The 16,397-nt window shown below is 39.1% G+C and overlaps 2 protein-coding genes across 2 annotated transcripts; both read left to right on the forward strand.

Annotated features, from left to right (window-relative positions):
• The first annotated feature begins 4,540 nt into the window (after positions 1–4,540).
• Positions 4,541–9,773, forward strand: uap1l1 (UDP-N-acetylglucosamine pyrophosphorylase 1, like 1). The gene is made up of 9 exons (XM_053339358.1): positions 4,541–4,866; positions 6,118–6,322; positions 6,496–6,671; positions 6,760–6,932; positions 7,804–7,997; positions 8,311–8,451; positions 8,547–8,732; positions 9,050–9,116; positions 9,322–9,773. The coding sequence occupies exons 1-9, from the start codon at positions 4,587–4,589 to the stop codon at positions 9,406–9,408; spliced, it is 1,509 nt and encodes a 502-aa protein (XP_053195333.1). The 5' UTR covers positions 4,541–4,586; the 3' UTR covers positions 9,409–9,773.
• Positions 9,774–10,967: 1,194 nt separating this feature from the next.
• Positions 10,968–15,167, forward strand: zdhhc12b (zinc finger DHHC-type palmitoyltransferase 12b). Its single transcript, XM_053339373.1, has 5 exons — positions 10,968–11,064; positions 12,030–12,169; positions 12,529–12,621; positions 14,069–14,235; positions 14,434–15,167. Exons 1-5 carry the CDS (start codon positions 10,968–10,970, stop codon positions 14,747–14,749), a joined length of 813 nt encoding a protein of 270 aa, XP_053195348.1. The 3' UTR covers positions 14,750–15,167.
• Positions 15,168–16,397: the final 1,230 nt, after the last annotated feature.

Raw genomic sequence — 16,397 nt, forward strand, 5'->3', positions numbered from 1 at the left:
TTTTTGCTTTACTTTTGGGCTGAAGATTGACAAGCAGCTGAAATGAAAAACTCCAGGGTTTAAAGGAGGAACAAGAGATGGAACGAGCAGCAATGAAGACTTTCTGGATGGACCAAGAACTCGATTGAAGCATTTTTTTCTGTTAGTTTGCTCCTCTAAATATCCAGCACTGCTTCAACACCTGTTCACTTTATCTTTAAAAGTTTACATTGAAGTCATTTTACTGGTGTGTTTCCAGTAATATGTACATGATTGGGGGGGATCATCTCAGTCTGGAAGGGCTTTGTTCAGACAAATCACAAAGCATTAACCATGTCTGCACACTACTAATCATAGAGTACACTGACCATATAACACTTTAAAGTATGTAGCCCCCACCCCCCCCCCCCCCCCCCCCCCACTGTGCATGTATCATGTTCCATTATGTTGACGTAGATGACTGAGGGTAAAAAAACCTTATTAAATAATACAACTAGTGGAAATAGATTCAGCTACATTCCTCTAACTTGCATGAAGATGATGGCAAAATTCTAAAAGCATCACCATCAACAAGAATATTTACACTTATATTTCTTTCATTTGTATTTTTCAAAATAGCTTAGCAGTCATATTTCCATTCATTCTCTCCAAAGGATGAAGCTTTCCATTGTGAACACTGCAGCGCCCCCCTTAGGCCCACATCTGAAATCTCCATAGACATGTTGCCAAGGGAAGGAATCCTTTTATTTTGAAATGTTATCAAGGGATCTAGTTACAGCCAACTGTCATTGTGTCTGTTCTGAGCTGCACTTTTTTTGCACTGGCGGAGTGAGATGAACGCGGCTGAAGAGCAGGAGAAACTGTATTCATTGATGTTTTGGTTTGTGCTAATCCATAAGTGCTTTTAATTTGAAATTGCAACAACTGCAGTTTGCGTGATGTCAGTGAGCACAGCAGTGACTTCCTGTCTTCCCGTTGACTCTGTCGTCAACATTGACATTTTGAAGTGTGACTGTGTAAGCACAGCAGCCACTGTAGCCACAAGTGACAGTTACAAGATGATATCATATTGAATGTCCAGTTATTGTGCAGAATGATAGATCATAAAGCATTTCCTTGTGACTGAACTGACTTACATACCTTTTGAAGCAGCTCACCACAGTGAGGGAAGCAGAAACAGTCTTTGATGCTAGAGATCAGGAGAGCAGATTCCTCATTTGGGATGTTGTCATGTGGTTGCTGTGATACTGGAAAACTTTGCACTCCATTCCTACTAAGTCAAAGCTTGAACTCTTGACATGATTGTAGACATTTCCAACCATTTACATTTACACAAAGTAACAGCTTTGTAACAGCTTAAACTGCTGCAACATTCTGGTCTGATTGGTCCTGATTTGACTCAACACTAGTGATGAAACGTTAGCTTGTGTTGTGCTTCGGCTGTATTATGCTTCACATAGAATAGAACCTATTATAAACTGATTATGGGACTAATAGTAGAGCCCGACCCATGCTGGACTTTTTGTGCTGATGCTGATATTAGGGAGTCAAAAAAATTCCAATATCAATATATATTGGCCAATAATATTACATGTACAGAATATATAGATAAACAGATTGCTTTGTAATGATCCCTCAAATGTAATGAAGGTATGATATTTTAAATCAGTGCATTAAAACAGTAAACTCAACATATACATAAAATGCTGCTTGCATAACTTGAAAAAAACATATCGGACAACATATTCACCAGTACCGATATCTGGTCAATATCGGCCGATCATATCAGCTGAGCGATATATCATTCAGGCTCTAAAAAATACCACTTAAATATCTCATAGCAGAAAAGATTAGAAATCAATCAGGAGTTGTTTGATTTCAGCTCTACATATTATGAAGATTACATCATATCACACAGCTCCTCTGGTTTTACTCTAACAATAATAATAATAATTATAATAATAATAATAATAATAATAATGGCATTTATTCAGTAATTCCAGGTCAATGTTGTAAAGTTGAAGGCTGAGTACAGGAGCTGGTGGAGACTTCACCAGCCTGCGTGATGCAAATAAACCCTCCTTTATGAGTCAAATATCAGCACATCCAAGCAGAGGTAACACTCAACACGACTGCACCTTGTGTCTAATGATTCCCATGAGTGCCTTTGGGTGCCGAGCCTCTCTATAAAGCACCTAAACACTATATAAGAGGTGGAGTCTGTGGGACATTGTTCGCACTTTAAGGTACTCTGCTTTACTTCCTGTGTGTTGTTTTTTTTTTAAATTTATTTATGACCGTATTTATGTATTTATTTTTACAAAAAAAAAAAAAACATGGATTGATGACTGATTTTGATCTGGTGGTCGTGCTGAATGATTTTTATATTCAGGTGGCTGTTTGATTTTTTTTTTTTTTTTTTTTTTTGATGAATCTGTGGCTTGTGGTTTTGTTTTTGGAGTGATTGACACAACTTTTTGATGTGGTTTAAATAATTCAAGATTCCTCTGAGAGCTCCCAAACCCTGCATTTCATCTGCCTGACACAATCTGAACAGGATCTCCTGGGATTCAATATGTTGCTGTCATAAAAAGGAAGGATGTATTTTCTCAATGAAAAGGCCATCTCCCCATCGTGCTGTATAATCAGCTGCTTTTGGTCAGCTGCCTTACTCGCTTCTGATACCGCGCTGTGTCTTTGTAACCGGTGGAGAAGAAAACATACATTTGCTCAATACTGATATCATGTATGCATAAAGCAGTGACACAGAATGATGTCACTCTGTGGCTGCGAGTAAATGTTTTTTTTTTTTTTTCATATTTTGTACAGTAAAAGTAGCGTTCTGATGTCTTCAAGTGAAACCTGAGTTGGAACTTTCAATGTACAGGAAACTACCAGACTAAACAAACTGAAGGCTACAATGTATATTGGTAAATGGTGGCATAGTTTACTAAATGTATTCAATATATATATTTCTAATTTATTTTACTATGCTTACCTGTAACTGACCGAGCTGCAAGAATGAGTATTTGAGAAGTTGTACAGTAGTTGTCTGTGTGTATATGCATCCAATGAAAGAATGTTATGCTGAAAACAAATATTTATGCTTGTTTGAGATCAGCTGTTAAATAAATGAGTTCAGCATTCAACCTGTGTTTTCATTTGGGCTCATTTGATATGAAACTCCCACTGAAATCAAAAGAAAGGCAATTTGTTCTTAATAAAAAAAGTGTATATCCAGCATTACATTTATATTATTATTAACATATATAATAGACACACACACATACAGTGCATACAAGAAGTTTTCTATCATTTCCAATGAATTAAATTAGACACAGGTGGACTCCAATCAAACTGTACAACTATCTTAATGACCACTGATAGAAGCAGGAAGCACCACAGCTCAACAGAGTATTCAGTCCTTTATTTTTAATAAATGAACAAAACACTCCAAAAACCTGTTTTTGTTTTTCAAAAGCAAAAGCTGTGTGTACCTGTGTGTGTTTCTTTAATGAATGATATCATGAGATCAAGTGCAATTGATCAAATACATTCAGAATGTATGATTGCCACTGCATTTAATATTGTAGCTGGCTAAAGAGGCTCAAATTGTAAGTACTTTACATCTTTTTTGAGGGGTAAAATTTATAACAAAGCCACTTTGTATCTACAAAAAAAACCCCACAAGGATGGAGGGGAATAGGCATTAGCTCAAATATGAGGTATAATTTAATTTAAATGAGGTTTACTGACCATAATTTCCAAAACTATGTGTAAAAATGTTTGGAGATAAGAATTGGGTGATAATTTATTTACCTTATGCTTTATAAACTATCATTTTTTACCAGGTAACTAATCATCATATGGAGTTTTTTCCCTTATATTTATTCAACAAATCTTAATGTGAACTCAATATATCCCGCTTTTGCAGTGATACATCATGCTCTTAAAAATAGGAAAAAACACCATATCATTACAGCTGTCAAATATATGTAACAATGTAGAATGATAGAATGGCATAAAATATAATATTATTATAGCTGAATTTAAATTAACATTAAATGATATCACTACTTTAGGGTAATGTTTTTTCTTAGTGTGAAATTTGTAGACGATCCCTACACAGCAAGTTATTGTCGCAAAACTGCAAGGGGTCGTAAAACGTAGAACGTCTGTAAATCCATATTTACATTATTACAGATATATTTTGTGACTTTGTGCTTAACGGACTGCTCTGAATATCAGGCGGTATCAGCTGATGCTAAAGCTGAGTCAGCTCATTTTTAACCTCCGGTCTCATGTCTGTGTGCAGACTCAGATGAAGTCGGTTTCACACACGCTTTTTCAGACACGTTGTAAACCTGCAGCAGCATAAAGACATCTTTCATACAGCTGCAGAAATACATCCTGTTATATTTGAGCATTTCACCGCAGGATCCTTGTTTGGATCCGAGAGTAGAGTCACGAGTTCCTCATGACACGCAGTCATTTCCTCCAAACAGCAGCCACACTGCTCCTCCACCTTTATCCTGCTCACACGGGGAAGTTGGATTCATTCATGTGTTGATCCACTGCACCGTTAGCTTAGTTATAAAACGATCATCATGCTGTCTTTGGAGCAAGTGAAGCAGAGTTTGGAGACAGCGGGACAGTCTCACATCCTGCAGTTCTGGTCGGAGCTGTGTGAGGAGGAGAGGGACACTTTCCTGCAGGAGCTGTCTCAGCTGGATCTAAAGGGACTGAAGGGTCACTGTGAGGGGGCTGCGAGGGCTGCAGCTTCCCCTCCTGACAGCCTGGATCAACACTTAGAAGCTGTCCCTCCTGAGTTCATCGGCAGCGTGAGGACAAGTGACAAAAAGTGTCTTGCAGAGTGGCAAAATGAAGGTGAATTTCAACATCACTGGTGCATTCTTTTAGAAGGATTACGGTAACAACGGTAAATTGAGAAAATATGTAGACGAGGAAGTGTTATGTTATGGAACAACAACATGGAAAGTTTGTGTTTTTGTTCCTATCCTTGCTGATTTTACCACTAACACGAGATTTGTGAATGTGTTTTATGCTCTTCAGGCAGCCATTGTCTTCCTCTCATCTAACACTATAAACCTTTACTTATACTTGAATCCATTCATCCTGAAAGTATATTAACATCTCTCATGATAGTTCTAACAACAAAAAAGCAGACAAGATGTTCACTATAATGAAACTTGAAACTTTTTTTCTTTTTTAAATGATTGTAAACAACAGTAGGCTTGTACATGCTCAAAAATGATACATAGGAAATATTAAAAACAAAGGGAAGAAGGAAAGAAAAAATCCCTCCTGCCACTGGACCTATATAGACAAAGGAAAAATCAAGATATGATTCCTCCAACACTCCTGCTCTTGCTCTTGAAAACAACAGCCGTAAGATAAAGTAGTAAATGGAATCAGTGGTCTCAACCTAAGACCCTCCCCCACACCTCCAACCCCCCCCCCCCCCAAGCTACTGGATAAATCAAAGGGGTCACAAGAGGATTAACAGGAAAGTAAAGATGTAGAAACAACATTTCTGATGCTTAAAATTAAGTGTTTTTTAAAGGACAGGTTCACAGTTTTTCAACTGTGTCTTAAAGCAGCAGTCAGGCGTCCGTCTGAGTAAAGATGTTTTCCTCCTGTTCTTACTGACTATTAAAAGATCTCCTTCAAATGTGCTTTCAATGGAAGTGATGGAGGACTAAATCCACAGTGTGTCCACACACTCATTTAAAAGTAGATGTGAAGCTTATATTCAGCTTTTTAAGATGTTTACACAGAAGGAGGACTGTGGATTTAGTCCTGCATCACTTCCATAGTAGTATGGAACTACTGAGTTCCATGGTCAGTATGAACAGGAGGAATCATTACAACAAGAAAAGCATGATTCAATGTTCATTTGGTCTCCTGAAATTTTAAACTATGGAACAACTCCACCACAGTCACAAGTTAAAGGTTAAAGGCAAGCTAGTAAAGTTTTATGAAAGTATTCACTTTAACAGTATGCTAAGAGTTGATAGTGTGCTATTCATGCTGTTGTAAAGTTTAGAAGCCATGATTACAGTTTACATCAGTAAAGTTCACTTGCATGCAGTCCGTCATGCTACTTTTTTTTTTCAGGGCTGTTGCAAATCTCACAGAATCGAGTTGCGGTCCTGCTCTTGGCCGGTGGTCAGGGGACCCGTCTTGGTGTTCAGTATCCTAAAGGAATGTATAACGTTGGGCTACCAAGCGGTAAAACCTTGTATCAGATCCAGGCAGAGCGCATTCACAAAATCCAACAGCTGGCAGAAGCTAAGCATGGCTCAAAATGCACCGTTCCATGGTAAGACTATATGATGAACCTTATTCTACTACTCTGATCATGTGTGAATATAAAGTGATAAAAACATGGCTGTTATTGCCTCTATAATTAAGCTTGGAATGGTTTTATGATAAGAAATGTCATGCTAGATTATAGTGAGCAGCAAAACTCTTTTCTGTACTATTGTAACTCAGGTACATCATGACCAGTGAGTTCACTCTGGCTCCTACTGAGAAGTTCTTCAAAGAGAACAACTACTTTGGTCTGGAGCCGTCACACATGGTTATGTTTGAGCAAAGGATGATCCCAGCGGTCACTTTTGATGGAAAGGTCATCCTGCAGAGTAAAGGGAAGTTAGCCATGGCCCCAGGTAGGTTGGATATCAGCTCAGTCAAGTACTAGTGGAAACACCAATACTTTCACTTAATGCAACTGATGTATGTTGTGCTGTCTATCAGATGGGAATGGTGGTCTGTACCGGGCGTTGGTGGACAACAAGGTACTGGAGGACATGGAGAAAAGAGGAGTGGAGTACCTGCATGTGTACTGTGTGGACAACATCCTGGTCAAGATGGCTGACCCTGTGTTCATTGGGTTTTGTATTAGCAAAGGAGCCGACTGTGGAGCCAAGGTAGAGTAACATTAAATAGTAGATACAAATAGTGCATTAAAGGAATAGTCCAGTATTTTGCTTCCTATCTGAGATGAGATGAGAAGATTGACACCACTCTCAGTATTAAGGGCAGAACTGGATCAGGGAGGTTATTAGCCTAGCTTAGCATGTTGACTGGAAGCAGATGGAAGTAGCTAGCCAGACTGTTAAAAATCATAAAAACACACCTACCACCAGATCTTAGACTCACTGATTTACACATATCTTTTTTGTGTAATGTACATTCAAACAAAAAGATAAAAACAATTTGCAGAGTCAGGAAGAGTTTCTGCTGGAACTATTTCTTGGCAGACAGCTGAGGGCAGTGACTTTTTAGGAATCTTATTGTCAGTGTGAGGTTGCCAGGTTTGGTACCATCCAACATGAATAGAGACCTATACTCATGCTGCAATCCATTGTACTCGGAACTCTGAAAGAAACAACCTCCAACACAGACAGGTGCAACTTGGGTGACAGCCATCCAGCCCACACAGTGAGCAAGCAGAATGACCTTTTCATCCCATTAAGTTGATTTGCACTTGATAGGAGTCTTTGCAAGGATGCGGTACTAGCTGACTCTTCCTTTCGTATTCCTCTCTTTTAAAATGTGCTACTCTGAAGGCCCTCTTGTGAAGGTCAGAGACTTGCCATGCAAATATTATTTTGCAGTGGGTGTCCATGTTTTCCCGAGCAGATGCACTGGTAGGCATTTATATTGGAAGTCAGATATTCCAATTCGGGGCGATCGACTTCCGACTTGCATGGAATAGTTAGAACTAGATTTTTTTAACATTTAGCTTGATCTAGCTTAACTTAATGCTTTGTTAACACCCATAATATTGTGTGTCAGGTGGTGGAGAAAGCGTACCCTACTGAGCCAGTGGGCGTGGTTTGCAAGGTGAAAGGCGTTCCCCAGGTGGTCGAGTACAGTGAGATCCAACCGGAGACGGCTCAACTCCAAGGACCTGGAGGAGAGTTGGTCTACAGTGCTGGAAACATCTGCAATCACTTCTTCACCAGGACTTTCCTGCAGGATGTGGCAGAGTAAGAGCATTTACTGTCACATAAAGTACATGTTGGTACTTCAGCCTGCACAACATCAGGGTCACAGCAAATTAAATTACACAGATTTGAGCAAAAAGGGACACAAACTGGGAATGGACAGAGACATAGACCCCAAAAGACTTCAATGATTGAGAACTAATTTGACCACCATTCAGTCTGCTAATTGCTGTGCTTGCAATTGCTCTTGCAGGTGTAAAACATCTGTATATAATGCTTTTTTACATGTAGTTAGGTCCTACAAGTTTAGCTTTTGATTCCCTACTATTCATTTATTTTTTCGGTTATCTTACAGGAAATTTGAAAGCCAATTGAAACAACATGTTGCAATCAAGAAGGTCCCATTTGTAGACACATGTGGCAATCAAGTCAAACCCACCAAACCTAACGGCATCAAGATGGAAAAATTTGTGTTTGATGTCTTTCCATTCTCAAGGTATTATTCATCATTCTATTGCTTCACTCTACATAACATGACTTGGGTCATAACATTGTGTCTCTTCTACTAATTCAAAAAATTGTCTTTGGAAGGAACTTTGTTGCGTTTGAAGTTAGGAGGGAGGATGAGTTCTCCCCTCTGAAAAATGCAGACGGGGCAGCTTCAGACAGTCCAACCACAGCCAGAAACTCTTTGCTGTCTCAACACTGCCGCTGGGCCACAGCTGCAGGAGCCACACTGCTGGATGAACACGGGAATAACCTTTCTACTACAGCCAGGTCAGAGGCAAATGTTCTGTTACACCCTACACCAACACAAGTTGTATTTTTATGGAGAGTTATCTGCTGAAACGATTTCTTGTCGAAGTGCAATGGCCCCCCTCATTCTCTACTTCCTGATCTAGGTCCATACTCTGGTGCTAATTGGTGGTCATGTGACATAGTGATAGACAGTATACAAACAATAATGGATGTCATCAGAATAATTTGAAAGCTGCTGTAATCACTTTAAATAATTCCTACTATAGTGATGAGAAATGATTACAAAGACCAATCGAGTGTTGAAAATGTCTAAAAATATGTTTTTCTCTCCACAGTGTGTCAGGAGGGGACAGTCCTCCAGCACAATGTGAGATTTCACCACTGGTCTCTTATTTTGGAGAGGTGAGTATACTTTATGTTGCCATAGACCAAAACAAATTGTTGGGTTACTTAACTAGTGCAACCTATAGAGCAGTTACAGGTTGATAACTAGATCGAGATAATTCAGGATTATTTGTGTGCTGTCATTATCAGGAGTTAATTTTGAGGATTATTCCTTCTTCAGTAAGCTGCTGTAATTGAACTGTGTTGTCATTTTCTCTGCCAGGGCCTGGAGCCGCTGCTTAAAGGGAAGACACTGCCAACTCCTTTCATTCTGGATGAAAAAAGAGCCAAAGAGCTGCATGCTCTGTAACATTTCTTTGATGAGTAAAATAGTGTGCGATGGCAGCAGAGATTCTACCACAGAGGAGCACAGCATGGAGATACAAGCCTGGATTGATGTGATTTGGTAGTTTTCAGCCTGAGAATTGAAATGAATCTTAAACTGTGTGAAGATAATCATATCAAACTGCCATTTTATGTCTCATGTAATTGTCACTGTGCTACAAAGCGTGTGACATGAACACTTGAAAACAAATTCTACAAATAAGGGACTCTCTGATTTACAGGGATTATATTCACATTGTTTTGTTCAACATATAACAAAAATATAATCAGAATGTACTCCCACCGTGTATTTATTTGAGTAAATTACAGTAATTCTTCTCTCTTCTATACTTTTCAATGGTTTCAGGATGTGTATGAGAATGTTTCATGATATTTATGAAGGAACAGCTTCAGTATAAAGACCAGTGGATCTGTGAAAAACAAATCTGTTTTGATCAATGTAACACATAAAAAAGGTTAATAACAAAAAGAAGACAAGTTGTAGTTAACAAAATGAGTGATAGAACATACCGCCTTTACTGTGATGTAAAAGTTAATGGTTTTTAAATGGCAGGACTTGAGTAATGTAGCTTTGGGTCCAAAGACTGAACTGGCAAGCAAGGTAAGTTAATGTGTATAACATATTGTAACTCAGTTAATTCAAAGTACTTTACATAAAACATAAAAGGCATCAAGACAAAATGCAAAAGGAACATAAGACAATATAAACACCATTTAAATATAATTGAAAAAAAAAGTTAAATAGAAAATAAAACTAAATTAACGCAGAATAAGAGATAAAATTAGCAGGAAATACAAAGACAGACAATTAAAAAATAAATGTCAGTTTTAAATATGAAATTAAATGGAATGTAATGAATAATATTTTCACATTTTCATTTTACTTTTTCTAATAGTTAAATGTAACTGAACGTAAATTCCAGTATTAACTATCTGTCATTCTTACAGATAAACGAATATTATGTGGCAGTCTGAAATATCTGCATTAGATCATCTGCTGTCATTCCTTCACTCAGTGTTACTCTGTCAGAAGTCATGTAAACACTGCTTTTTATGCCAGAGGTGAACTAACAGCAGCACGTACAGTACATACATTACGTACAGTACGTACATTACGTACCTGTCCCTCCCGGCCATCCTATCCTCGACTGTCTCGTGACCGACGCTGGCCAATCACACCGCGGACTTTAAAGGGACGACAACACAAAACAAGTGCAACGGAGCGGACTGTATGCGTTAAAATGACAGATTCCGTGTCAGTAGAGTTATTAGAGCCTAAATAAAACGCTGACATTCATTAATTATGTTTTTTGACTTATATTTCATTCAATGTTTGGACCAGTACCGCGAAACAAATAACGTCAACGTTGCAAGCTCGCGCTGACGGTTGGAATATTGCTAAGCGTTAATTCTCTGACGACGTTAACGTTTAGCTCGCTGAACGGGACCGACAGGACGCTCGGTGTGTTGTTGTTGTTGTCCGGTCAGTGTGCAGACTGATGGAGGCTCTAACATGCTAGAAACATGTTCAAAAATGTGTTCGGCTCAGGCTTTCTGGTGAGAACAGCTCATGTGATTCTGACATGGGTCATAACGTTAATACTCTTCCTTCATGATACAGGTAAGCCTGCACATTCCCACATCATAACACATGATAGCTTCAGTGTAGCTTTAAAGTCATATATACATGATAACACATGATATGTTTACTGTAGCTTTAAAGTCATATATACATCATTACACATGATAGCATCACTGTAGCTTTAAAGTTATATATATATCATTACACATGATAGCATCACTGTAGCTTTAAAGTCATGTATTATATGTGGAATTACTATTTCTCCTCGTATAACTCAGTATAATGCTATATATACTGTTAGCTGAGTAAGACAGTTGTTATCTAAGCTGACATCTACACTGAAGTTAATGTTAGCTTCTGGTTGTTAATCTCTGTTTTTCATCACTTCTACTTATGATAAAAATGAGATATCATAGTAAAAGCCTTAACAATGTTTAACACGTATGTCACATCTTTATTTGACTTTTCAAAACAGAAAAAAACAATTTCTCTGTTTTTTCCTCCATCCAGATCACATTAGACTAAACAAACTATATTATACAAATGACTTTGTATGTTCATAATAATCTAGTCCTCATTTGACAGGTCTAAACTGGTGGGTTTTCATCTAGACCTGGTCTAATGTGGTCTTGATGGGTTGAAAAAGCAGTGAAATTGCCCTTTTCACATGTAGAATGAAGGTTTCACAAATCTAAGACTGTGTTCTCCTTAGTAATGTAGGCCAGATTGGACAAGTATAGTGGTTTTTGATCTGTCTGGGATGTATTTAAACAGTGTTAGGCTTTTGCAATGAGGTCTAACACTATTTCATAAGTGAAAGTGGTGAAAAACAGAATCAGCTGCTAAATATGATATAATTTCTATTTCCCCTAACTTTAGTAGCTTTGCGTGTAAGCGATGTAGGATCCTGGCTGACCTCTCAGCAGGACTGCAGTGTGTGTGTGTGTGTGTGTGTGTGTGTGTGTTGTGGTCTTTAAAGTGTCTCGTGTGTGTATTTGTTGCAGAGCTGAGGAAGCAGGAGGAGACAGGCCAGCTGGTGCAGCCGGTGCTCTTTGTCCTGCTGGTGTTGGTGTCAGTTTTGCTCTACTTTGCTGTTTCTCTGATGGATCCTGGCTTCATCTTGTCTGATGACAGCGATTTACAGGTGAACAGTGAACCTAATGTCTATGCGTATCATCACACATACAGTACCAAACTCTTTACTTTCATTCTTTAAAACATCTTGTCTCCCTAAACTGAAACTTGTATTGATCTCAGCTGATAGTATCACACACTGCTTCCTCATGGCTTTTCAGATGGATTGTGTTGCAGTGCAGGTGTTGCATTCATTAGATGCGTTCCTGTCCATTCATGATAAAGAGGCAGTATAACAATATGTGTGTATCACAGCTCTGGGAAACACTGTAGTAGAAAATGAAAACACACTAAGACATGCACACTAAACTGTAGGTCATGAAAAACATGTGAACTTAAAGTGACCAGTGTGTCTTTGTGTTGTACCAGTTCACACTGGGAGTGACTGAGGAGCAGCAGGACATGATCCCACCCACCTCCAAATCCCTGCGACAGAGGCGCTGTGGTCACTGTCTGCTTCAGGTACACACAGGATCATGTGACATGCGCTTGTTTTTTCAGGATGACACACTTCCACACATTCAAAAGCAACACACTGTCCGTGGCTGTGCAGCTTTTTATCGGCCTGTTTTCCTTCCCTGCTGATGGAGGACTCACTGATTATGTTTGTAACTGGTCATATATTCATGATGCTGTGTACCTGTCAGGATGAAATGTGACACTTGAACTACTACAGTACTAGTAGCATCCTTTAGTGGTATAGAATAACAGAAGCACAGTTCTATGTTACACACCTGAACTACTTCCAGGAGCAGGAGCTATACACACACAGTCAGCTCCTTATCTACAGCTGTATGTCTCTATTTAGCTTTTCACTTTAAAGGCATAATCCATAATCCAAATATAAACCCAAATGTAATCCAACTATGAAAAATCAAAACATGAGATTGTAAGGTGGCATTATTAAAAATGATGACAGCCAACAATCAGATCTAATGTAAAGCTCACACTGTTTTAGATTTATTTTCAGTTACTTCAACCAAAACATAAAGAAAAATCCTAACTCAAGATCCACTTGCTTGCCTTTGCTAGAGCTTTCAGCCACATCTCACAGTCTGCATCAAAGGTTAAGAAGGAATCTTTATGCTTAACATAATTGTATACTCTACATCCATGTGAGAAGACACATCAGCTCTGTGGACAGATAGTGTTGTGAAGGCAGCTCTTCCTCATCATCACACTGAGATAAAAATGCTGTGAACACAGAGGTGAGAGCTCTCTTCAGCTCCCTGGATGCTCTGTGGCTCTCTATCATTTAACAGATGGTTCATGTGGCTGCTTTCCCAGGACAGAGAGAACTGAGTCACACTCCCCATCAGTCTCCACTGAGACTCAGGTGCACTGTGGCTCAGTGAAGCTCTGCAGCTTCAGGACTGACAGTAGAACACTTTGTGCACTGATGAGCAGCAGTACATATTTTCTCACACTGATAGCCAAGATGAGCTTTACAGAAGACTGACCAGGACTGCTTCACATCACACCTGGCTCTAAAGCAAAGTGTCAAAACAACATAGGGACATTATTAACAGTAGAGAGACAGGAAATCATAGATAGATAGATGTGCTCAGGCTGTGTGATAATAGTGCAAACAATAAGGCAAGACAGTGCAAGTATGAGTCATTAAATATTAAAACAATAAATAAATACATATGAGCATTATAGTGCAATATCAGAGTTAAAAAATCATGGGAGAGAGGTGTGTGTGTGTGTGTGTGTGTGTGTGTGTGTGTGTGTGTGTGTGTGTGTGTGTGACATGCAGCAAAGGTCCTCCGGCCGGGATTTGAACCAGGGCACTGTGTATGTGTATGTACCTTAACCCCAAGCCCCCAATTGTGTGCTTTTTAACACATATTTATTGATTTAACAGAAAAGGTTTCTTTCTAACTACAATAACCTTTATTTCAAGCAGCAGCCAATGAGATCAAAGCACTGCCAGACGTGTCAGCACTGCGTTCGGCGTTACGACCATCACTGCCCGTGGATCGAGAACTGCGTGGGCGAGAGGAACCACCGCTGGTTCGTGCTTTATCTGGCCGTACAGCTGCTGGTGCTGCTGTGGGGTTTGCACATAGCCTGGTGAGTAACACACTGTCAGTGAGCGTCACTATGCTTCTATGATGTCATCAATCACTGTGCAATCATGGGACAATGAGATGATTGTGTATGCGTGTGTCTATTTTCTGTTTGTTGTACAGCACAGCAAATGACATTGTACTTCTTATGCAATGACAATAAAGTTTCTTGTCTTCTCTTCTTCCCTGCTCGTCTCGTCAGGACCGGTTTCAGCTACGTGCCCAGCTGGCAGATGTGGTTGCGTACTAACGGCATGCTGCTGGCCGTCGCCGTGCTGGTGGCTCTGCTGTCTCTGATCGTGCTGCTGCTGCTCGGCTCTCACCTCTACCTGGTTTCTCTCAACACCACCACCTGGGAGTTCATGTCACGCCACCGCATCTCCTACCTCAAACACTGCGGAGCAGACGAAAACCCCTTCGACCGAGGCACCTTCCACAACCTGTGGGGTTTCTTCTGCGTGTGGGGCTCCGTGGTGTGGGAGCAGGTGTACTTCAGAGAGGGCAGCGACCAAGTGTAGGGAATAAGTCTGCATTCCACTCACGAACAACTTCCACAAACCTGTCTGGACTGAAGATCCACATGAGCACAACATTTGGAGATAAACTATTATTATTATGTGCAGGTTATATTTGTATAGGCACTTGTGTTGTTGTGCCATAACTGTAACATTTCCTGTTTTCTTGAACATCTCTCCTCCTTTTTTCCCTCTTATACTCTCTTATGGTTGTTATTACACTAAAAATAGTCCAACAGGTGCCCAGAAAGAAGCTCCTGCTCCTCTGTGTGGACAGCAGATGCGCTCATGTCTCCTCATCACAACTATTGTTTACAATCTGACCTAAAACAGGAAATGATCCACAGTATCTACAGGCACTTGCCTGTTGTCCCTGTTGACTGAAGCTTATGCTTTGTTTATGCACCCACATCCACTCTTGACCCCCCCCCCCCCCTCCTCCTGCTCCCCCCACTAGATGGTTAATATGGACAGTAACTACATTATTTAACCTGTTGTCTTACTATGACAGTCACATGATAATCCTGACTGATGGACTGTTAATCAACTCTGACGTTTACTTTTTATACATGTGATGTTTTAGATGCATGTGTAGACATTCCTAATCTATGCTTTCTCTCTTTGGTACATTTGTTGTTTTTATTTTTTTGTGTAGAAAATGTTATTCTGTTTCATGTGATAATTTGCTGAATCTTATTTATTCTGCACAGAGAGGTTTACAGGGTTCACTTGCTTCAACAGCTTAAAGAAAAACTGTGACTCATTTATTTTTTATTTCAAACCTGAGCTTAGGGTTAATATTTACAGATGTGAAACATGAACTGTACTGTTCCAGTATTTAATCTAACTTTGATGTACAGGACGCTTTCAATGGACAGCACTTCAAGCTATTTTATATTGTACATAATTTTTAAAACTATTTTGAAGCAGAAAACGGCTTTAGATATTTTGTATGACTGTTTTAACAGAGTAACTCAATACTGTGGAGCAGTAAGAGTCAGTAGATAGCTTTGAGTGCAATACATAGTTTGGTATTTCCATTTGAGCTTTTTTCCTCTTGTGCAATAGTAACCCTGTAAGAGAGCAATAAATGTGGTGTTGAGTTTAATGTACAGCAGTAGTGTGGGACAAAACGCTGATGGCCTCCAGTTTCAGCTCTGGTTTCTATGAATGAACATTTAATTCATGTTGTGTACTTCAAGTAATATGCAATACTGTCATGCAAATTTTTTTTTTTTTTACTACTTTGAAAATACAATATTGTACACATCAATAAATAAATGTTTCATGAAGACTCTCCTGTTAATTAAAGTCCAGCAGATAGAAATTTATTCATTCATATTTTCCTTCATGTCATTTTACACTTTACATACAGGCTGGTTTGTTCTATAGAAGCACAATCTCCATGACAGCTTTAAGTAAAAAAACTCCAAATACAGCTGGGAAACATCAAAGATAGAAAGAGTTTAAATTAATCATTTGGATATTTTCAGTATATTACATCCCAGGAACATATATGAGGTAAACAACAGTTGTCATAGTTACACTAAGAAGAGGATATATTCAGTGCTTTGACCATCATGTAGATCATAAATATTTACAGTGTGGTAATTCAGATTATGAAGGCAGTAAGGACGTTTTAAGTATCACT

The sequence above is a fragment of the Scomber japonicus genome, chromosome 19 (genome assembly GCF_027409825.1).
Source record: "Scomber japonicus isolate fScoJap1 chromosome 19, fScoJap1.pri, whole genome shotgun sequence".
Lineage (NCBI taxonomy): Eukaryota > Metazoa > Chordata > Actinopteri > Scombriformes > Scombridae > Scomber > Scomber japonicus.